General features: G+C 40.2%; 3 protein-coding genes across 5 annotated transcripts in view; all 3 read right to left on the bottom strand.

Moving 5' to 3' along the window:
• Nucleotides 1–138: 138 nt before the first annotated feature.
• Nucleotides 139–8,441, bottom strand: LOC116048289 (tRNA-dihydrouridine(20a/20b) synthase [NAD(P)+]-like). Of its 2 annotated transcripts, XM_031297295.2 has the most exons (13): nt 8,077–8,441; nt 7,705–7,826; nt 7,389–7,506; nt 6,946–7,068; nt 6,373–6,599; nt 5,416–5,429; nt 4,195–4,286; nt 3,880–3,980; nt 2,875–3,022; nt 2,653–2,788; nt 1,552–1,654; nt 701–801; nt 139–313 (listed from the first exon to the last, which is right to left on the bottom strand). In XM_031297295.2, the coding sequence occupies exons 1-13, from the start codon at nt 8,199–8,201 to the stop codon at nt 278–280; spliced, it is 1,446 nt and encodes a 481-aa protein (XP_031153155.1). In that variant the 5' UTR covers nt 8,202–8,441; the 3' UTR covers nt 139–277. The 2 variants fall into 2 exon arrangements, with proteins under 2 accessions (XP_031153155.1, XP_031153154.1); XM_031297294.2 differs by lacking the exons at nt 139–313; nt 701–801; nt 1,552–1,654; ... (3 more) ...; nt 4,195–4,286; nt 5,416–5,429 and adding an exon at nt 5,899–6,245.
• A 1,866-nt stretch (nt 8,442–10,307) lies between these two features.
• Nucleotides 10,308–14,523, bottom strand: rflnb (refilin B). Its single transcript, XM_031297296.2, has 3 exons — nt 13,920–14,523; nt 13,114–13,208; nt 10,308–11,798 (listed from the first exon to the last, which is right to left on the bottom strand). Exons 1-3 carry the CDS (start codon nt 14,115–14,117, stop codon nt 11,480–11,482), a joined length of 612 nt encoding a protein of 203 aa, XP_031153156.1. The 5' UTR covers nt 14,118–14,523; the 3' UTR covers nt 10,308–11,479.
• Nucleotides 14,524–15,349: 826 nt separating this feature from the next.
• Nucleotides 15,350–24,409, bottom strand: part of vps53 (VPS53 subunit of GARP complex) — a 28,751-nt gene continuing 19,691 nt past the window's right edge. For both annotated transcript variants that reach the window (XM_031297290.2, XM_031297289.2), the window contains exons 15-22: nt 23,976–24,123; nt 23,531–23,613; nt 23,344–23,422; nt 22,253–22,401; nt 22,050–22,119; nt 21,726–21,863; nt 17,280–17,384; nt 15,350–16,711 (exon numbers count right to left, since the gene is read on the bottom strand). In XM_031297290.2, coding sequence (XP_031153150.1) covers nt 16,544–16,711; nt 17,280–17,384; nt 21,726–21,863; nt 22,050–22,119; nt 22,253–22,401; nt 23,344–23,422; nt 23,531–23,613; nt 23,976–24,123 — 940 coding nt within the window. In that variant the 3' untranslated portion in view covers nt 15,350–16,543. The remainder of the gene's footprint in view (nt 16,712–17,279; nt 17,385–21,725; nt 21,864–22,049; nt 22,120–22,252; nt 22,402–23,343; nt 23,423–23,530; nt 23,614–23,975; nt 24,124–24,409) is intronic.

Here is a 24,409-nt window from a genome sequence, read left to right on the forward strand (position 1 = left end):
ACTTGAAAAATCAATCCTCTCACTCACAATACGCCAGGCTGAAACAGGAAACCATCCAATATTACTCGTTCCATTTAAGCTAGTTGAGCTAGCTACTCTATGCTTTAAAACCATTACTGATGACAGCAAACGTCTGTATCTCAGAGGAGCCAATCCTGGTTTTTATGATTTGCACTATGACACAAGGTGTTATATGAAGGTAAAGCATGTGTGGCAGTGGCTCTCTCTGGATTGAGCTGATTTGCTGTGTAAACACTTAAGAAGGATTTTACAATAACTAGTCGTCCTTTTTGTTTCCACTATCGTGAAGATTCTGAAAAGAAAAAGAAAATGAAAAGAGAATGTCAGTTAATGTGTTATGACATTATGTAAGACTACACACATTTTTTGTTTGTTTTACTTAAGTTAAACAAAAATTGGTAATAATTAAACAAAACTTATTCAATGTATCTACTGTAAATCCAACTATTATGGGTTTCTTTAGTTAAAATCCTGGAAATAAATAGGATTTGTTGTCCTTCATTCAGATCAATAGACTGAGTTGATGATGAAATGGACAGGCTTCTTAAATTGAATTATGGAGATATGCCTCCAACCTGCCTGATGTTGATTAGTTTCAGTTGCTCTCTGAAACTGTTATATCTAGGTAGTGAATGACCCAACAAGTCACTAGCCTGATGTATTTAGGACTTAGCATCACCTGGAGCTCCTGATGTTCTTTCAGCAGTCTTTCGTACTCCCTGGCGAGGCCATCCATCTGCCTCTTCATCGCATCTGCCTCTAAGTTGGAGTTCTTCAGGGCTGGAGAGGAAACAAGCACACATCAGCACAGGGCATCCTCATTGTCTTTAGAAGTGACATGTTTTAAAGTCTACATTTCTTTCCTGGGGTTTGAATATTTTAAAAAACCTGCTAACATAACCGGCAATTTCCACTGGATGCGGAACGGCTGCGGAACGGCTCCGGAACGTCGACGGAGTCATTAGGTTTCCATTAAAGTCAATGTGTGTATTTCCACTGACTGCGGAACGGCTGCGTCCCTACTCCATCACATCTCCGGCGGTCCACAGCCCTCCGGAGCAGATAAGCAGAGCTTCTATTTTTGCCGGACGCTGGAGAGCTCCGCAGCAATTCAGCACACGGCAGATAGTGCGGGACAGGAAGTCGAGCACAGAAACAAAATAAACATCCAGTTAATTTTCAAAATAAAATACACTGCGCTCACAGCGGATCATATTTCCCTGCACTACACCTTGAAAACACAGCACAGAGTTGTTTCCCCTCTACTCCTCTGGATGGAAACAGTGGTTGTTGTGGTTCTATTCTACGTGAATTCGCGAGATCTTGTGGGTCCTCGTGACTACAGCTGTCATGGCCGCAGCTGTGCCGCAACAAATCCGGACCTAGTGGGTATTGACGGACGGCGGAGCACACAGCCGTTCCGCAGCAGAGCCGGTCCGCAGACGTTCCGCATCCAGTGGAAATCCACAGTAAGCAACACAAACATTATAGTGGGCTTGTGCACATGAGCACATGTACATGGATACTAACCATCTCCTGAGGTCTTCAGTTCTTCTTCAAGTTTCTCCACTTCTTTTCTTAACAGCTGCATGCCCTCTGCGACAGCCTTATCACCCTTGCTTTTCATCAGCGTCTGAAATACATCAAATGACATGAACCTCAAGCACTGCTCTTAAGCGTGTTTTACAGTAACCGCAGCCCAGCTGGGGCGCGCATATGTGACGTCATGAAATCGGCGTAACTATTTATACCCGCGCTGGTGGTCGCGACACTAGTTGCAGTCTTCTCCTGAACAGAGGTGGCGCTAATGAGGAAAGGCTACTGACTTTTCTCTTTCTACGGACTAGAAGAAGAAGAAGAAAAAGGTAAACAACGGCAGAACTGGCAGCAGCATTGATGTCAATGCTTTGATTTGATTCGATGACCTACTTGGTCGGATCAAGCCTTTTATTCACCATGAAAGAACTCATCTTAACCCAGTAAGTTTACAAGAGAGACTTGCAGTCACTCTGAGAGTGCTGGCATCCGGTTGCCCAGGAGCCCGTTCATGCTTCCCGTTTCCCCTTTGTCGCACGCCGCTGAAAAAATATAAGAGTGGTGTGCGACCTCGGCTCGCACGCTATAAATCCGGGCGTGCCGGCAAGATCTACGTCATTTTGACATCATGATGGCGCGTGCCAGGTTAGGAACGGCCAGTATAAATCACCTCTTAGTCAGCTACGTGTAACTCCCAACTCAGAGTGCGTGCGTTCACACCATCTAGGAGGTGGTTAGTGAGGGGAGGGGAATCAAACCAAGTTTGAGGGTTTGGTAGACAAATGTCTGAAACATAAGTGATATAGTATAGATGGTGTCTGCCTCTAAATGTGCACCTCGACATAAGGATTATTATAAGGACAAAAAAATCTGAAAATGGGTTCAACTGCCTAAATGGTATCTTGACAAACCAGTGGAGTTTAAATTAAAAACGCAACACCTTAAAAAAAAAAAAAAACACCTTTTAAAATGTCAGATACATGCTAATGCATTTCATTATTCAATTATTAACTGTCTGACGTAGATTTTGCAGTTGTGGTTGTATCTAACAAAAGTGATATGTTTGAGTCTTTGCCCAGCCAATGTGGAGCCTACCTGTTCCAGCAGCTCTTTGTCCTCTTTGTATTTCTTGGCAACCTGATTAGCATTCTCAGCCTGCGCTTGAAGAGCAGCCGTAGTGCCAGATAGTGATGCCAGTTGGTTAATCAACGTGACCACTCGCTTCATAACCCTGCAAAATGACAATTAAAAAAAGGGGGTTTGAGAAACACCTTTGATATGTTATTCAGGTATCAGTATAAGAGATCAATGACTCACAGCCAGAGGAAGACAGCGAAGCCAGAGATGTAGAGGTTCCTCTGGGCTCTGAAAAGCTTCATGTGCAGGTGATCAAACATGTTCGGTTGCAGCTTGGCATCTGTGCCAAGTTCTTTAGCTGAATATTTCCTCACCTCTCGCACTGCATCTAAAGAAAAAGATGGAAGCAATGTCCAAAAAGTTACTCATTTTCTACTAGGGCATTTTGATTTATGTCCCCCCCCCCAACATAATATATATGAGAGAGTGTTATAATGTGGTTCGATTAACCTGAATGACCAACCATTCAGTAGACAAAGGCCCTCAAAGTTCACCCATATTGGATGACCACCCCACCCATCTGAAACAGATATCTTCTCCAAAAATAAACATAACAGTATGGTTCTCTATTATTGGAAAGCTTTTTTTGGTCTGGGACAAATAAATATGTTGTCCTTAAATCTTACTTAGCAAAAAAACACTTTTAATTTTTTTAATTAGTTATAGGGTAGACACTTCTTTACATCTCCTGAAGTTTTCGTGTTGTGCCCGCTATCAGTTGAGCAACAGCAGACTTCTGAGTATAGGGTGGGTTGGTCAGTTTCTTTTGCAATTGTTTGCAATTTGTTTCTGAAAGTGTATCGTAATATGAGACTAGATCTCGTCTTAGATTTTGGATATCGTAATATGGCATAAGTGTTGTCTTTTCCTGGTTTTAAAGGCTGCATTACAGTAAAGTGATGTCATTTTCTGAACTTACCAGACTGTTGTAACTGTTCTATTATTTGCCTTTACCCACTTAGTCATTATATCCACATTACTGTGTAAATATTTTGTGAAAGCACCAGTAGTCAACTCTACAATATCGTTGCGGTATCGATATCGAGGTATTTGGTCAAAAATATCGTGATATTTGATTTTCTCCATATCGCCCAGCCCTAGACTCAAGTGGTCTAACTTGTAGTCATTAACTACAGTTTCGGCAAAGTTGTAAGAAAAAAAACCGATACACTTTGTTTCACTTACCAATGAAGAGAACAATGAGTACTATGATCATTGTGTAAAACACTCTGTTCCAGAATCTCGCAACACAGCTCCAGATCCTCAGCTGGAAAATACTCTGCCACCTGCAACCACAAACAATGAGACGCATGATTACAACAATTACATTTACAGGCAGCATGTTGCAGTATGTCACTGACTCACTCACTATGCAACATACAATCACAATCTTCTGCAAGATCACCAAAACTGTCAAGATCAATTGGCCTATGTTTTTGTTGTGTTGATTGCAAGATCATGTTGTGGTAAACAACTTGAACTACACATATTCTGGCTTACCTCCTTGCTGAGATGAAGGGTAAACAGAGGAGGGCAAGAATGCCCATCTCCACGTAAAGAAAGAGGGCCACAGCAGTCCATTGCAGCGTCATCTCTAGTGAGGGCCTCTGAAGACAACCTGACAAAGATAGACACGAAACCTTACAGGAAAAAAAACAGGCAGAACTGGGTTCTGACTAGCCTCTCTGACCAAAAACAAACAAACAATAAAGCTTAGTTAGTAAAGTTGGGAGGTTTAGCCTAACCCTAACCCTATGGTATGGTATGGCTTTTAATCCTATTGGGCAAGTCAACAATGCAGCCCCGGTTCAGAAAAATGCTAACTTAAGCTTCTTATCCGCTCAGTTCATAGTTCACGTACTTTAACGTAAACTCACAGATGCTATCGTTAACTCTGTCAAACTCACGTTATTGTAATCTACTTACGTTACAACACCACCACACGCAGCAATATGCCAACAAATTACGTTACAACACCACCACACGCAGCAATATGCCAACAAATAGTGTGTAACGTTATATGCTTATTAGAAGCAAATGTACGAATATACGCTTAGCTTTTAATAATGATGTCATTTCTGTCCATGTTCAAAATCAGACATCCAATGCTCCGTTATAAGTTAACGTTAAACTATCCTTGGCGATTTAAAGATAGCGTTAACGTTGGCTAACTAGCCAGCTAACGTTAAACATTATAAAATGTCGTTAAGTTTCAGCGTTCATGCATAAAAGGCACAAAGATAAACAACTTACCAGCAAATCACCAAGAATACTGACTAAAACAGAGTAATTATAGTTAGCTAACTTCCGAAATCAACCAGAGGGAAGTTAGTATGCTTCTACCTTCCTGTTCGCGACGAGTACTAGCCAATCAGAGACAGAGTAGGTCCAGTTGCATGCAGATAGAGAGACTATAAACATCTCTATATGGCTCTGGTTGCATGGTTCCAGCCTAGCTTCCGGTCCTATTTTTTTCCAAAATAAAACTAATTTCAAGTCAAGTTAAAATAAAGCTTAATTTAAACGTTTTTCATTGGCATATTATCAAATATCAATATGGCAGGAAAATGCTTCGTTGTTAATTGGCTCAGTATGAACTTTATACATTTACGGTGTTTGACTTTTGTCATTCAGTAGTACACCATCCTTTTATTTAGGGTACACATTTTGTCTTTACTTTTAAGGCAAATGCATTATTTTCGATCTATTCCTTTGGACAACTCTTTTAGCAAAGCCTAATTTACATTCACATAATGTTGTTTCCTTTGACTCAGTATTGATATTAATTCTACTGCTACAAACACATACATACGTTATCATTGTCAATAACATATAAGAACCATTGTACCAGTATAACATTGTAGTTTTTTTGTAATTTTTATATTCTTTTCTCACTGCAGACTCAATAAAAAGATGTATTGCTAGTTGTAACATTTATAGAGAATACTGCACTTCATTACATTTTCTTATAGATAAAACTGATCCACATTCTCGTTATCATTTTGGGTGTGCAGCTACAATAGTATGCCCCATGTTACATGTGCTCTTTGAGAAGCAAAATCACTCAAGCCTCTTTATGCACTTACTCCTTACTGTTTAGGTAAAAAATTAATAATAACTAGATATTCTGTTTAATTAACTACATGATTACTGTTTAACGAAGGCTTAACGGGAGAACATAGCAATAAAGACAGACATCAGTGATACACGTATAGCTTTGCAGTTTTATTTGGCATGAAAATAAAATCATAATAATAAAATCAACAATATCACATTTCAATATTCTCATGATCCCAGATCATCTACTGACCCGTATGTGTTCTGGAGGTAATCTATTACAGCTGATGTACTGGATAGAGAATTGAACACTTTTCTCTCAGGCTGGGAGCTAACCCTCTCCAGCATGTAGATAAGATGGTGGTGGAAGCAGGTGAATGGAGTGCCCTGCTCTATAGAGATGTCCACCCAGTCCCATATACACTCCAAAGGAGTATCCTCATAGCCAGTGAACATAGCAGGGTTAGCAAGCAAACCCCGCGCAGCCATCACACCTAATAAGCAAATCCAAACAAACAAGACATTCAAATTCAAAAGGAATATTGGCATTTATGCATCTGTCATTAGTTGATGAATTTACAGTACTTGTTCAAGATTGCGACTTGTTAAACACAAACCTACCATCGACACCAGTAAGCTGGTGAGTCGACTCCACATCACGGAGGTACTTTATGTCCCCATTAGCAATGACAGGGATGGATACGCTGTCTTTGATTGTCTTAATGGCATCATAATGAACTGGCTGGTGGCGTTCTTCTGCTGTGCGGCCATGGACTGTTATCCATGACGCACCTGCTGATTCAGCCTTCTGGCAAAGATCCACTGTCCGCCTCAGGTCCTTGTGAATTCTGTGGGTGAAATGAAAACCTTCAAATTTCTCTCTCTTTTTTTTTTTTTTTTTTAACCAGGTATGGTATGATGTACAGCCCAATCGATATTGGATTATTGAGGCAGATACTGATAGATATTTAAAAAATCTAAAAACAATATAGTCTGATAGTAATCTTTCTAACATAAACCTAAACAAATATTCTTGTTCCAGATCGCTTAGATTTTTTTTTTTTCCATTGTGAGCAAGAATATTGAGCGGGACGTTTTACAGTTGAAAAATAAACTTGTCAGTGCTCTCTGGTGAACAAACATTTCACGTATAATCAAGTTTAATGTCAAACTGATTCAGGTTTTTTTTTTTACCTTATTTTGATGGACGCTGTATAGTTTGGATTGTCCACTTGGTTTCTGATATGTCTGACCATGTCTTTGACAAGTTCAGGCTTGTTAATGAGGCATGCACCATACCCTGCTGACATAGCCCATCTGAAAATACAACAATAGAGTTAATCAAACAACTTAGATTAAAAAAAATCTTAAAGATTTGCAGGCATGTTCAGGGGGCACGGGGTTAAACAGATTTGTGTACATTTATCCATCATTGTAACACCTAATTAGCATTTGAAATAAGGATAAGGATGAAAACACAAACATACTATTTTTATCATTCTATTAGAAATGAATACGTCAAACAAACTGTGAGCATTAGATGCTATATAAAATCAAAATGCTGAAATAAGAGAGTGATAAAAAAATAAAAAAATGTGACTGTAAGCCAAAATGTATCGGGCCGTCAGTAACTGTACCTCTGGGGACAGCCACAGTTGAGGTCAACTCCATCTGAGAAAGGTGCTACCACACAGGCTGCATCAGCCAGAGTCTGGGCATCATGGGAGGCAAACTGCACTATTAGAGGCCGGTCACCTGAGGAGGAAAAGGAATAACAAACAATTGTAATAAAAACGAAGTCATATCGTTTCTCAAGATTATGACAATATGGCAGTATGTTCAAAGCTCACAATTAGTAACACATTTGTGTAAAGATGCTGTGCATTATAAGTGGTGGTGCAGCAAGACATTATGGTATTACGCTATTACAACTATTGCAAAGTTGCCACTCACTCTCATTGGTAGTGAATTCACTGTCTCTGGCTTTGACAGATCGCATAAAGTCAGCAGCGACTATCATTGGTGTGAAGCAGATATCACAGTTGTATTTCCTCACCAAGGACCTGAATGCGAGCCTATGGATAAAAAAAATACTTGATTGAGCACAGTGTGCAACAGACACACAATAAAGGAAAGTTGTACATACTGTACAGTATGTCTTATGTTTAAGGCAGGAGAGACCAGTAACGTTACTTGATCAAACACTTGAGGACAACTAAATGCTTTTCGTTGTATACTTTTAACAAGTGTTTGCAAATTCAAATGGCCCTAGTAATGAAATTAATATAACGTTACATAAATAGAAATACAACCGACTATACTTACTTTGAATATCGAACCATTGGAGCACATATTTTCAGGACCTTTCCCTTTTCAAACATGTCCATGATACTGGTGTTACCGTTAGAGGTCTTCATTTCTCTCCAGTAGCGTTGTAAGCTAGCTAACATAACAAGCTAACAAGCTCAAATACAAGAGTAGTTTCGTTCATGGATAGGTTGTGACGTCTGACATCTATTTCATTGTTTCAAAGACGACAACAATTACGCCGTAAAACCCCACACAGTAACATACACATACACATATATAACCATAGTATATAACTAGGTTTGCAGAACAATAATAAACAACGACAGTCCACCATGCGGGAAAAATAATGTAGGCGTGTGTTTACGACCTCTGAACCTATACGTCATACAACGCTCTGTGTGTTTATTTTATTTTATGTTTTCAAATCCTAAATATCTCTCCAGCAATGTTAATAGTAGGTTCTACACTTTAACTTTACGTTAAATAAAAAAAATAAATAAATAAATAAAAAAAAAAAAAATATATATATATATATATATAGTGTATTAAAAAAGGGAAAAAAAGGGAAAAGGTAGTTCTCGAGTTTTCAAATCAATAAAGCAAACCAATTGTGTAATTAGAATAACTTGCTGTAAAAGGGCTCACTGTCCTTGAAAAGGCCATTGCTTAGGTTTGATAGACATAGTAAATACATTAAACTACCGGTATTACATTTTACATTTGGAGCACCAAATTACATCAACTATACATGATAAAATATGTAGACAACATATAGAGGAAATGATGGATAAAATAAAATAAATTCAAAGTTAGTCTATCTTCAATATTATTATTGTCAACTGATAAACTTAAAACTTAGCAGGTTGTGAAAAGCAACTCCATCAGTGCAACAGTGGGTGAGATGTGTAGTAAAAAGACAAAAGGTGAACTACACTGAGAAGATGGTGCAATAAGTTACCCAATACCTACCGTTTCTCAGCTTTCACCAGGTCAGGACTGCTGATGGTGGAGGCACCTTCTGAGGAATCCTCTCTTGCACAGAACTGCTCAAGGAATTGAATTTATGGAATAAGCACTAATCACTAACGGTTATTTTCATTGTCGATTAATCTCTTGATTATTTTCTCAGTTAGTTGTTTGGTCTAAAAAATGTCAGAAAATGGTGAAATATGTCAATCAGTGTTTCCCAAAGCCCAAGATGACGTTCTCATGTCTTGTTTTCACAACTCAAAGATATTAAGTTTACTATCCTTGAGGAAAAACAGAACATACTCACATTTAAGAAGCTGGAATCATAGACTTTTAACAACAAAATCACTCAAACCGATTAATCAATTATCAAAATAGTTGGCGATTAAATTAATAGTTGACAACTAATCTTCAATTAATCTTTGCAGCTGTACTAATTATGCTTTTTTTGTACACACCCTAAAGCCTATGATTAGAACAGACTTAGTGGTCATATGAGAGAGCTTATGTGTTGGATGTAATGTGTAACTTATTTGTAGAGAATATTAATTGTAGAATACCTAAAAAGCCAAAAGTTACAAACTTCTGGCTGATATCAGAAGAGGCTTACTGATGTTTTTTATTTTGTCACTGTAATCATTTACAGTGACTACTAGAACAATTTTCCCAAATGGCACTTTTTCTAAAGACTGGGGCTGCATTTTGTAATATGACCTACTCTAACTGTACAATGTACTGATTTTGTATGGTGTAATTGTCACTGGTTCAATTGCATGTTATCTCAATTATCCCCATTTTTCAGTGTCTCCACTGTGTAGTGCCAAGTCAACAGGAAATCTTTTTAAATCTTTAATGTTGAAAATGTGATTTGAGGCACAGAATCAACATCCCTCTGGAATGGCAGTACTTTCCCTCTCTGGCCACAGTAGGGCATTAAAGCATCACAGTTCTAAAAACATCTCTCCTTGTGAGGAGTCTTAAGCGACAATACACCCAAAATCAGGTATATTGTTTTCCTACCTGAACAGATCAATAGCAAATCCATCTATCGAGATGTTTGAGTGATTTTGCTGAGGTTTGAATATCTTAGCTGCACAGTAGATCATCCGCTCAATGGCATTCATAAAAACCTTCAAATGTTTCTCTTCTGAAGAATGTAACTATTACTTTACCATCAACAAACCAACAACTTCTTTATATATGACATTCCTGTGGTCCAAGTTTGTTAGTGTATTTGTGATTTTGTAGGCCACCTCCTCAGACAATATACTGTAAAATTGTTGAACTGATGAACACTTTATTTCAAACAAACACTGAATTAGTGACTAATTTCAAAAAGAAGCATCAACACACATTAATAAGGGACAAAGGGCATCACAAAAATACCCCTTGCCAGGACTGTGGAGAGACCCGTTAAACAGCTGATAAAATCTCAGAACCTAAAACTCCAACATTATAAATACAATTTCAATCCAAGTCAAGCCAAAGGAAGTGGTGGCAGTTGAATGCAGCTTGTTATTTTCACTAGTAAGCCAGTGAGTGATATCAAAAATAATATCCACTTTTTAGTAAACTCCACACTCATGATCCATCTATACTACCTGCTTAAATCAGTTTTACACATCACAACGAACAGAAAAGTTCCCTTAATCTACCAACATTTTGATAATACATTATGAATCGCAGCTATACACAGTGGACAGAGAGGAGGCTTGAGAAGAGCTTAGCTTGTGTCTATGTTGTGCAGAAACACACAATACCCTGTGAAGAAATAAAACATGCGTTAAGTATTTTTACCACATCCTTTGTACCGTGTGGATACATTAGTAATTTCTTAGCATACACCCAAACCCCAGCACCACATTTAATTTTCCTTTCCTCTGCCTTGCATGAGTCACTTTGAACCATATTCTAAGTTAGTAGTTTTAAAAGAAATTTTCTCTATGATTACAAACAAATTCCTTGAACTGAGGCGGGCCTCATCGTTCAAATTTTAAACCAATCACTCGGTTTACTTGACCAACTTGATGCGACATGAGGAGAGTTCCTCTACTGAGGGCAAATACGTATTCTCCTTATCTCCATATGAGCCAATTCTACAGCCAGTAAAAACAAAAATATGAGCATGCCTCTGAAAACCAACAAGCTGCAAAGTGAAGCATTTAATAAAATATCCATTCCAACTGATTGATCATCCTTTGGCAGGAATATAAACATGAATACATGGACTGAATGGATATTTTACCCACTTTGTCCATGTCTTGTCACCTCTGATATCTGTAACATCACAGCAGAGGTACTTCCTGTCCACAGCTTAGGAAGAATACTTAAAAAGATAACAGGCTAGGCTACACAAGTGTAAAAAGACAACACAGCAGGTCAAATGGCAGCCAGCCTTGGGGGAGCTACAGTATAGAGGATGTGTGTCCCAAGCCACCTGTCCCCTCCCTCACTGAGGTAGCTCTCTGCGACCAGCAGCCTGCAGCTCCACGCTGGAGAGGAAACGTTTGGACAGTCGGTGGCAATTGTAGCTCAGCTGTGTGGTGTAGAGGGCGCTGGTTTTCTTGGGGTAGACGATGGTGGTACTCTTGAAGTGCTGCGGCCGATGGCGAGGCTGGAACTCCAGTTGTGTCTTGTAGTGGCGCCAGGTACTGTGGGGCACAGCCATGATGGTCTGCTTGCAGCGTTCAAGGCCCTGGCCCGTAGGCAACAGGGCCACACCCTGGATGAAATGGCGGTCCGAGTCGTAGTGCACGGATGAGGTGTATCTGTGGAGGAGGGAAAATGTAAAGGTTTAATCTGGTGCAAAACAATGGAGTGAAACTAGTCTGCATCCCACCTGCACCAACTAATCATTTCACTACAATGCATGGTCTGTCCAAGTCCACTGTTCTCTTGTTTGCCTATATACACACTTTGTTAGTTGTCTTGGTACATATTTAAGTCAAAATACTACAGCCTGCATGTCTTCATGGTGTGCCATTTTCTGCATATCCTCCAGCAGGTTTATTGCTGCACAGAACAGGTCATACCAAAACTAGTCTTGCTTTGCCAGACCTTCCTCCACCGCAGCACTGCGGAGGAGGGTCTGGTTAGTCCACACAGCATTCCGGGATGGGAGAAAAACATGCTCTGGTTTATTGGCATTTCTTTGAACCAATCACAATCGTTTTGCTAAGCATAGGGAAAAGCCGCCGCTGCAAAATAGCCTTGGGAAGGAACTTGTGTACGTTCAAAAGTTGTTTTAGTCATGAAACAGAAAACTCAGATTGGACAGATAGTCTAGCTAGCTGTCTGGATTTACCCTGCAGAGATCTGAGGAAAGGTTAACCATAGTCCTCATTAATTGACCTGAGTTTAAAATGCCAACACAAAGGAAGCCTAAGGCAACGGATATCCGCCCTAAATAAGTGAAATCCGGCGGAATTTCCGTCGCAACGGAGCAATCCCTGAAGTGGAACGTTGAGGATATAGACCAGGGGTGGCGAACCTGTGGCTCTTGAGCCATATGCGGCTCTTTGCCTGCTCCTGTGAGGCTCTTACTGTGTGGCTGGGGGCTGTGTCATTGGTTGATTGTTGTTTTTAACTTTTCTGAAACATACAGTATTTCAGATAAGTACACATTTGAATGCATCTGCCAATACATTTGCCAATTATTTTAAAATGGAAAATAATGCAGCAGAGTTTTGAGGACAGATTCTGCAACCTGAGGAAAAACAGCGGCCACAGATCACCTTCCTCATTAACCCTTTCACTGCTGGATCCGATTGTTTGAAAGCCCCTTTAGTGACAAATGAGTGAGAGAGTTCTTCGAGTGGCCACAACCGAGTTCAAGCAAGACCTGAAAAGGATTGTGGATAACAGACTGTCAGGTTTCCTACTGAGTCAATCTAAGTGAGAAAAAAAGCTATGAAAACTGCTATGTATAATGACTGTCATTAGATCTGGAAGACGCTGTTGTAGTGTGGACGTGCATGTGTTGTGTGGCTTTTTGCTATGGTGCGTTTTTTTTGTGGCTCTTTATACCTAACTGGTTGGCCACCCCTGATATAGACTTTACCAAAACTAACCCAGTGAACCCACCTTATTTCCTTCGACGGTAATGGATCAAGTGCTATGCCCTCCCCAAAGGACAATGGGTGTAGCTGCTGGAAAGATCCAGTAGGTAAAACTGGAACCTGCAATGCAAAAATCAGCCCGACAGTTAACACATAAGGAGCCAGTACTGTACATTCTCATAGGTCTAGTTCAGTGCTAAGTGACCCACTTTCTCCAGTCGGCCAGAACATGCAGCACGTTCTCGCAGGGATATCTAAAGTGTTATTGTCAAAGAACTTCCACAAACATATTACAGTTTATTTAACTAAAAATGGGAGGGTCAGCAAAACAATGGGCATGTTTGACAGTTTCAGAGCTAACTTCCTGTGTGCAGTAGCAACATCTAACGTTATTCCAATGCAAGACAACCTGCAATTTGTGGGATGAACTACCCTATAAAATTTACTTAAACATTGTGTAAACTAGCAGGTTTGCAATCAGGGTTCAAAATTAGCACCATCCACCAGCCAAATGCTGGTAAAATATGCAAGTGGCTGGTAGATTTAATTCATTAACCAGCCAAAAAACAATGGTACTCTATTGAATGGCTGGTAAAATTCAAACATTCGCTAGCCATTTGGCTAGCGAATTGGCTGGTGAATTAATTTTGAATCCTGTTTGCAATACTAAATTCCTAGTAGTAGGCCTATGCCAAGTCTTCCATGTCAAATATTGTGGCATTTAAAATTGTGTTCACATGAAATTTGTGGTCATTTTCCATAACTCCAAAGGGAGTTCATATTGCTTAAATAACAGCATTTAACGTTAATCAGGAAGTACTTTTTACCTACCAGTGAGCTCCTGCCCTCGTCTTCAGACACCGGGCTCACGCCCCCGGCTTTATCCGCACACACAGGCAGCAGCCAGGCGCTGGGGCTCGGACTCGGGGGTAACCCGGAATCCGGGCTGTCAAGTCCTCTATCAGCCCTGCAGCTCATATCCAGTGGATCTCCTTCACATACATTTGACAAGTTCAACCTGCCTACCATTTCTAGTTAAAAGTTGCAAAAGTCCAGCGACTGAAACGCTGATTACGAAAGAGAAATACTTCCAGATTGCAGTTCCTTATGCGTTTTTTTTTCTTTCGTCAACGGGGTTGTTGCAAAGTCCCACGGTGTTATGCAAACCTCTTCCCGGGCAGGATGCACAGCTGCCCGCTGGAAATATCATTAACCGGGCGTTAATTCAGTCCTCTGACCGCCAGACCTTTAAAGCACGAACATTAAAAACTGGCCTTTACTTTGACATTCAAAAATATCGAAGCATAACCCAACTCCGCGGTGAAGGTGTTTAAAGAGATGGGAAAGTTTGTCCGCTTTTGAACTGAGCAGAGGATGTGAGGGAGTTCTACTGCCCGCGGCTCGTCTTCAAACTTCTTTTTCCCTCAAAGGGGCCTTCAGAGCCATAAACACACGAAAGGAAACGCCTTTTTGAAGCATTTGGCTTTCTGATTGGATGGAGGATACGTGGAAACCAGAGACGGGGCTTGTCATGGGAGCTTTTCCAGCCCCTCATTCAAAATTGGATCCTGGTAAAATCCATGGATGTAGGAAAATAAAACAAAATGTAAAATCAGTCAGCGATGCTGATATTGTTTTCACCTTATGAGTCTATGTGTAGGTATGTTGTAATTTTTCAAACAGGATCGTTATGAGGTAAACGGGGCCATTTACCTCAGACTGATCTGACGGCCCACGACATACAGGCTAATGTCTTCCAGAGGATGTAGCAGTTTTAAAGCCAGAGTGAATATATTGGTATCCTATTAACTAGACGAGGTGAGGAATCCATTGATACCCACCTTGGCATTCAAGTTTGTTGGGAAGGTGGGTAGATAACGCTCAAAGACAAGCAACATTTTATTTTATTAAAAAAAATTGCACCTTCACAGTCACTTCATCCTGGCGCCTGGTATGATCAAGAGCCCTGGTCCCCCCCCATTTTACACCCCTGGCACGACACCAAAAACCTTACAGGTGTGTAGTTGACATCGAAATAAAAGCAGAGTTTGAAAATGGGTTTGGTCCGAGCAAGGTCGCTGGAAGTAGGGGGGTATAAGAAGGTAGGGAAGGGGCCCCACCACTTTAGGCCCCTGGCCTGATTGGCGTCACTGCTAGTGTGAGCCCATCGCAAGATGGTCTCTAGTTTTTCCTGGTATTGTACATAATGTTCAAATTGAAGCAGATTCAAATGTCCAAATAAATTTGATGAAGCACAAGGGGAAATGATAGCAATGTTTTAATAGTGTTCAACAACTGCTTGTGTAGCATACAATTCAGACAATACAAACAAGCAACATTTTGTACCTGAAGGCAGAAATGTGTACACTAATACAGTCACATTTAATTGTTTTACTACAACTGAGAGGCATTGGCATTAAAACCAGTGATCAGGGCATTGACTTCAAATAGCCAATTTTCCTTTTCTCCCAGAATGTAGTGATGTACTGCATTTGACATTGTTGAGGGTACATGAGGGAGTAGCTTCAGAGACACAGAGATCACTTAGCAAAGTATTGAGACAAACCCATTCTGTTATCTGAGTGCAATTTGCCCTATGGATAAGGCGGGATTGATAAATACACTATAACAAAACCTTGTTATCATGTCAATGCAAAGGAGACAGAGGCTTAAATTATCAAAGAATATGTTGGACTGTTAAATAAGACTGACTGCACACACATGTATGTACACATATCGTAAACACCCCAGGCAACGGCCCAAGTCAAAAGACTTTAGCTTGCTGGTTCTAATTTCCAAGTCAACCTAGAGGGATTTTAAATGCAAAGACAAAGCCTCATGTCTGACTGAAGATGCAGTAAATCCAAAGATTCTCTTTGTCCCAGACTTGGGGACTCTAAACCCAGAGTCAGCGATTCATTTTAGGCCACCGTTCACACAAACAGTCCCGACACTGCGGACAGCAGAGAGGCACACAAATTTCAACCCGGTATCCCCCAATTGAAATTCAAATAGTTGAGAAAAACCCAATGTCGATCTTTAAAAACGTGTTATGTTCAGAAAACCGTTTCAATTAAAATCAGGCTGCCTGTAATCATTGTGGATTACACACCCAGAGAGGCAGCCAAAGGCTCTTAGATTTAGAGCAGATTTAGTGAAAAGCACTACAGTTGTTTTTCTGAGTGCATACACTGAAAGAAAGGTGGGAAATTGCAGAACTAAATGACATATGTAACAACAGCAAGGAGAGTTTGAGGAAGTTTCTTGATAATCCAGCGTCAGCTTGGGTTCATTTTACTGTCAGTCAGAAAATTCAGTCAACTTTTTGCTCTTTCTCCACAATAACTGAATGGAGCATAATGAAGTCTTTGAGATGAATTACTGCAAGAGACGTGACGACCATCCCGGCCTTCAGCCTTTTTCATTTTCAAGATACGATTTCAGTGTGTGTCTGTTCACAGTCTCTTCTTGATGAGTTTCTCTAGTTTGCGGATGCGGGAGGACTCCTGCTCAGGGGTAGGTGTACTGAAGAGAGAGGAGCCGCCGTCGGCCCCGGACGGTGGCGTGGGTAGCCTCTGCCTGAAGAGCTCCAACATGCTGCTCTGTTCACTGCGCTTCAGACCCTTCATGTACATCCACACACAAGTACACATAAACACAGGGGATATCACAAAGTATTAACAAAAACTCTCTTAATACACCAAACAAGAGGAAAATGCTAAACTGGGAGTGTGTTGGTTCACAGTAACAGGTTATACATAGGATATGCAAAACAGAATTATAGGAAAAAAAATCAAAGAGTCAAAGTGAGAGCTAATTCAAAATTACAATGTTTGCTAAACGTTAGATGAGAAAATAAATACCAGCCTCAAACCTGTATGTTCAAGTTGAAGCTACAGGCAGCAACCGGTGTTCTTAGCTTAGCATAAAGACTGGAAGCAGAGGTAAATCGCTAGCCTGGCTCTGTCCAAAGGTAACAAAATCCACCTACCAGCACCTCTAAAAGCACCAGGCAAGCCGTTTCCCCTTGATAAGCTAAGCTAAGCTAACCAGGTTCAGCTCCATATTGAAGATACAGATATGAGAGTGGTATCAATCTTCTCATCTAACCCTTACCAGGAAAGCTACTTGTTTTTCCAAAAATGTCTACATATTCCTTTGAATTACTGGTATAGTAAAAAACCAACTGACCTTCATGTCCAGAATCTTCTGGAAGGTCTCAGGATTTCCATCAGCCAGGAGTTTGATGTAGTTATCAACAAAGACCACTGGTGGTTCATGTGGGGCCATCACCACCTGCAGAGAAGTAGAGTTTAATGTTGGTTTCACCCCTCCCTCCTTTCCTGTGAACCATCATGGGACAACTCAAGAGATCTTTAAATGATCCCACATGGGGCAGCTATGGCCCAAATGAGGGAAAGAGGGGCTACAAACTGACAAAACCAAGTAGTTCTAGCTGCAAATAAAGTTGCGACTATGGTTCTATATTTAGGAGCTCCTCACTGTTTTTTTTTTCTTCCTGTTTACATGCCAATTACTCCATGCATCGGTGGGCAAGAATTGGTTTTACCGGTAATTATTTTGGGGTGTATAATGAGTCTGAGCAATAATCATAATCAAGAGCAGGCTGAAATAGTTTAATGGGGCACATGTCTTTCTGGATTGGATTCTATTGTTTTTTTTTTTCCAACAATAAAGAATGGAAAACGTGGTTTGGGTAACATTTCTTACAGCCGCTCCAAAGCAGGCAGACCAACACATGGCTGACAGACCCCCACCTCCCATCTCATGCATACGCATGCAGGGATCATCTCACAAAATGTTTCTCCTTTACTTCACTTCTAAAAAAAGACTAAAATCTGTCCTTTCAGTGTTTACTCTTTTTACTCAAGGTACAATACATAAGAAGGCGAGCTGCACAGGGAGGGAGAGAGTTTAGCAATCAGAAGCAGGAGAGAAAGAGAGGGAAGAGCAGGCATGAAAGGCTCAGGATCGTGTGGAATTCTTAGCGTTCATACTAGCCCTGCTGACTGAGTGATTTACTTAGCAACTGTCTTGGAGTCAGGCCAAGAGAAAGGCCTGTAGGGACCTTGTAAAAATGAGAAAGAAAGGAGGAGAGGGAGTTTAAGAATGAAAACGGGCATAAAAAGGGAGAGCAAGGGTAACGGGGGAGGGAGGGGGGGCATTTAGGCATAACAAGGGTGGGGAAGGGGGGTTGCCTTTTAAGAAATCCGCAGAAGAGAACTTCAGAGGTGGGAGAGAGAGCTGGAGCAATGGTTGGCTGGGCTGGAAGAGCGTGGAAAACAGCCACGTCTCACAGGCATCGTACCGGCCAGGAGAGGCCGTCTCAGACAGACAGAAAGAATCCTATGTACTTTAAACATAACTAAGCACTGGCTCACAAAACAGACACCCAAATAGATTCATCTTAACACTCAAAGGCGATACTTTGATAGCTACACATAGAATTAACTTAAAAATACAGTGATAACTCTTCTGTGAACTGAAGCGCAAGTCAATATTGAATCAGTTTAAAGCTGCTTTAATCAATATTCTTATATTACCAATGGCTAAAATGACCATGCGTAATGTGTAAGGGGTTGCTAGTAGTAATAAACCCACAGTCAATTATCACAGTTCCCCTCAGCTTTTTAGCATCTTTAAGCTAATTTTCAGCAAACACGCTCTGATAAACTACTGTATTCTACCTGCCCGGCACCAAACAGCAGAAAGAAAAAAAGTTAGCTGCTAGCTGGTGAACACGAGCCAAATATATTTGCCTCAGGAGTCAACACCACAAACTCCAAATAAATGTTTGTTTGTCTGTGTGCTAGTGTTTTGCTAACACATAACAACTTTATAAGGTGATAATATGTCAATGTTGTGTTTACAGCTTGTTTCACTGCTCTCAAGTGGCTAAAAAAATAAAATAAAATTAATGATACTTACATTCTACTACTACTTACATGCATAGTTACTTATATAGTTTAGTTACTTAAATATACTAACATATTTGGAACATCAAGAGGATAGTTGTGATTAGTGTGAGATCATTAAATCAACTCTAGAACCATATCACAGGATTAAAAATGTGCAACTGTGTACATGGCAAACAATTCAACAACACCCTAACCTACATTGGTCAATAATTATTTTTGTATTGCTCAATCTCACACCACTCAAGTAAAAACCAATTAGGAATTATGGAGTACCTGCTCATATATTAGATAATTCTATGACAAGCTAATTTAAAAAAAATGGACTATGTATACAAGTTCACCAAGGTATAAATCATTTGCAAAAATAATACTGTTCCAGTTTAAAGAATTTATAAGCTTAAACGCTTGAAATGTACAGGGAATCCTACAGTGGGCTTAACTGTTAAAGTGAGCATTGAAAACCTTAAAGTGCTCCTTCGATTGTCCCAATGAATTGCAGTTTTTTTGGTGGGGGTAAGCCAGATTTAATTTCAAGTCACAGCATCACAGAGCGTAATTTAAAACTATTGTTACGGTTACACAGAAGAATTCTTATTGACCCTCTTTTGATGGGTTTGTCTTTCAGAGGCTTCAGTCTCAGCCCAAGGTGCAAGCAATTACCTGTGAGGAACCTTGATGTTGCACAAAGTTGATGGGTAAAATGTTGGCCACAGTACAAAAGCTTCTCTTTACTTATATGAGATTTCACTCTCGAAGGCCAAAACTGAAGAAATCTATGTATAGCTCTTTCAAAATTGTTGTTGTTGGTATTAGAAGGATGCAACCCAGAGACATCATCCTTGCATGCCTTCTTGCTACTAGGGACAAAATGCAATGCTTGATTGGATCTTAATTATTAGGACTCTATCATTTGTCTATCAGTCTAATTATAACTAACAATTGTCTTCTATAGGATGTTTGTTTGCATTTTTTCTTTTAATATTATTGTAGTAACAGATTTCTAGCCTCCACAATTATCATTTTGTCTTCTGCTGTCACAGTAATTGAAGTGAATCACTCGAAGGTCTTCATGTAGCGTCAGTTACGTTAGTTCTCCAGAAGCCATATAGATCACATTTCAGCTGAAGGGGCCCGCTGGCAGTCAAATTCAGAAAAAGCAGACAGTGAATGCTGATGTGAATGCGTTCTATAATTCTATAATGTGAAAGCCCTTTTAATGTGTGGCAGATGAGTTCATGTATATACAGGACATTCAGAGCATTTTCCCAGGGAACAAAGAATAGTCTGAAACAGGCCATATGGAATAGTGTGCGTCCCAGTAGAAAACAGTCAAAAGAGGCTATCAAATCTCAAATGGTGAGAGGATTTGCTGGACAGTCAATGTCTGAGACAAAACAAAGTTAGTGTGCCTAGAGGCCCAAGTCTAAGACAGGATGTAAGAGTTACAATATTATATCATAATACAGTATTATAGCACAGTATAGCATGATTAGAGCAGGTCACACTAACTGCTACAGACATCAAGACAGTCCAACCACAATAACTTCAGGAAGGAAAGAAGGCCTCCCGGGAGTCCAAGGGAAATTAAGGGACAGGCGTGTACGTGTGTGCATTTCTGTACACTCCAGGGACAGTTAATTAGGGTGTGGTTAATCTACAGCAGCCACATACCAGTGTCCTCTAGGGTCTCATAAGGTAATTCTGAGGCAAGGCTAAATGGCTGAATCCTGTGTTTGCTCTCCTCACTGAAAACAACATCCAATATACTGCACATGTATTTGTGAGTAGACGCATGGTTACATGATCTACTTATTTACTCACTCACACCTTCCACCTTTCCACTGGCTTAAGGTCAACCACATACTGTGTTAAAGAATGTGTGTGCCTTGTGTTGGCCCATCTCTCACTCATTAGCCAGTAGAGCATGAGCTCCATTCCTATTCCCTCCTAACTCAATGTGAGGTGGGTTATTTTATGGAAACATGTCTATAAAGTGCTATTGTGAGTGGGGTTAAAGACACAATTGAAGGATTATTCTGCCAAAAATAAACTTTAAGTAGATAATCTGTGTGAATGACTCAAAACAAACACTTTAATAATGGCTCGCCAGTATAACCACAAACTCTCAAAATGTTGTCTTTTATTGCTTCTAACGATGGAACCTCAATCAGTGGAAAAAGCAGTTAGCTGCAGATTGTGTAAGACTATTCTTGGTCAAGCGTCAGCGTCAACACCAAAGCTTGTGTTTAACTGAATATGTCAGAGTTTCAGCATTAAATCTGTACAATGGCAAACAATAGATAAAGAAATCTCATACAGACCGCACTCACACAAAAGGGATCTAAAGTTTCAAGCCTTTAAAGGTCAGAAAGTGAAGCGTTGGTTGTAAAATTGGCCAGCATGAATTTAGCCACCCAAGTTAAAGGTCATAAAATCTGAAGTGTCCCATAAAGATAAAGCGGCTCTGATAATATTTTTAAGTGGAACTTTTTGTATTTAGAGAAGAACTCAGGTTCTCATTCAAATCCATCAGTTAAAGATACAAGCTCATTCTGAATGTATACGTGAAAGGTAAACTGTTTAAATTAATCTCTACTGGCCTTAAGAGCAAGGTTGAGTGTTTTTCCAACATTCATCTAAGGAATGTTTTTCCCTTAAAACTAATTTGCACCTGAAAGCTGCACAGCCCCCCTCTCACCTTAAGGATCATCTCTGCACGGGTCATGCCTTTTACCACTATCTTGGTGTAGCTTGCAGGTGCCTTACGGAGAACCTGGGAGCCTATTGAGGGCAGATCCAGCAAGACTGTCTTCAGGGAGTGAGTGTCAAGGAGGAGCTGGTGGGGTAGGAGGCACAAGAGAGAAGCTCAGGCATATAACAGTTATTCACGATTAAACATATATACCAGTGTACATAATGAATGTAAAGCGTGAATTTTCTGATGTAATAGCGCACTTAAAATGTGCTTAAAATTATGACTCATAATGCTGCTTTAAGACAGAATAGCATAAATTAAACTTACTTGTTCAGCTCCCACCATGCTGATAGGCTTACATCTGAACAGGTGGTTGATAAATTTGGGAATGAAAGAACTAAGGAAAGAAAGAAGTGACAAATATATCAACTTTGGGAACCTTTAATTATGGCTCATGGATAGAACAATGATGTGAGTGTTACTGTGTGTGTGTGTGTGTGTGTGTGTGTGTGTGTATGTATGTATTGTACTTTGTGAACTTGATGCAGAATTGTGTAAAGTATTTGCGCGTGGAGGCCAGATTGTCTCTGATGATCGGCACATTTTGCTTAATGTGCATGATGATTGATGTCACATAAGGACTCTGGTCGCCCACGTGCTCCACACTCTGCCACGGCATCTGAGAGAGAGAGAGAGAGAGAGAGAGAGAGAGAGAGAGAGAGAGAGAGAGAGAAATATTGTTTATCCTCAGGCTTATATTGCAATCCCTTTAAATGCATTACTCATTAAAAGAATAAAATATTTTGAATGTGGATATTTTCAAGTTTCTGAGTGATGATTGGTGGTAAAGAGACATTCACAAAATCGACAGAGACCATTGGCCCTATCTTGCACCTGGCGCTGCTTAGCTCAAATCCCGACGCAAGTGACTTTGCTAGTTTAGGACCGACGCTGTTGTCAACTTCCTGTCCAGCGCCCACGTCGTTTAAATAGCAAATGGACCTGCGCCCATGGGTCGGCTGGTCTTACAGGGAGGTGTGTTCAGGTGCATTCTTGGCGTATTGCTATCTTGAGGCAGCGGAAAGTTATCGCGCCATTGACCAACAAAAACCTGGTCTAAAGCCAATAGCGCAGCATTTCAATGTTATTTGAACAGTGCATTAGTAAAATGCGCCTAGGCTTACGCACAACGTGTGCACACTATACTTGTTACACACACACACACACACGCAAAAGATTAAAAATAAAAATATTACGGTGCAAATCCGGCATCATAATAGCAATGTGTCAAGGTACAAATGCGCCTGACTTTTAAAGGGAACGGAAGATGACTCCCATTAGTTTATCGCATGTTACGCCCAAAACACATCTATAAATTAATGAAGACACTAAGTACAACCCTTTTGAACCATGCCCCTGGTGCACGGACACTTTTTTCCGCCGTTAAGCAAGCAAAAGTGGATTTGTACAGGCCCTAAACGCACCTGCGCCAGGTGCTTCATGCTGTGCGCCTAAAACGTTATAATAGGGCCCCATGTGTTACAGCATCTTCTTACGTCCTCTTTTAAGGGCAAAAATATGAAAATTAATTTTTAACTGTGTGTGTGTGTGTGTGTCCAACCTTGCTCATGGCGGTGAGAGCAGGGTCACAGGCAGCATCAAGGTCTTGAACGAGTAGCTGGATACTGTTCGAGATCACGCTAATAAAACATCAAAGCAAATAATTGACACCATTAAACCATACTCTTCACATAATATAAGGTAGGCTCTTTTTTGGAAGAAAAACATTGCTGGTCTGTAGAACTTACGTGCTGAATGTATCCATCTCCCCAGTCAAATTTATTCTCTCCATGAGGAGTTTATCCACCTTTTCCTTTAGTTTCTCTTCCAACTGGAACATAAATAAAAACATGAATATAAGCATAAAAGCTGCATTACTTTGACAGCATCCTTTTAAATGTGTGTTGGTTTATTTTGAAAAACACTGACTTAAAATTGCAGTATCTGTGCTACAAAAAAACAGCATGGATGAAACCTCAAACCTCAGGGTGTATTGCAATCATAACTGCCACTTTGAGTTCCTTAAAACACTAACGAAACACAGGTCAAACATTCTGTAACTGCTACATGATAGGCATCTCTTGGGCATCTCTTGTCCATAGCATATATAATGCCTCTGCAGTTCAACTGAAGGCATGAATTCATAGATACTTCAGGTCTGTGCATCTGTGTGCTTAGTTTGTGTGTGCATGCCTGTTGTGTGGTAGCCAGGCAGTACTCTGCAGTACTGAGGATGCTACAGATCAGGCAGAGCTCATCCATGGTGAATTTAGCAGCTTCTGAGCATTCTTTCTCCTTCAGCAGACTGCTGATGGTAAGACCCCCACTGTTACTGCTGGATCTGGATAGATAGACAGACGTAATAGGAGGGAACAGCAGTAAAACAGAGAGATAGAGACAGAGGAGTTTCTCAACTAATCATAACTGCAAAAATATGAGTCTACTAATAACTAAGATTTAGCTGTTGTATAGTTTTAGTACTCGTATTAAGACATCTATCAATTTTTTTTTAGTGATTGCTGGTTTCCATTCTGTATGTTTTAAATGTTTGTGGTGACTTCACTTTTGGATCAGAGATTACTGTATGCCGTAAAGTTATAGGGTGAATTGGATCAGGAGATGATACG

This window comes from Sander lucioperca, chromosome 5, assembly GCF_008315115.2.
Source record: "Sander lucioperca isolate FBNREF2018 chromosome 5, SLUC_FBN_1.2, whole genome shotgun sequence".
NCBI classification, from domain to species: Eukaryota; Metazoa; Chordata; class Actinopteri; order Perciformes; family Percidae; genus Sander; species Sander lucioperca.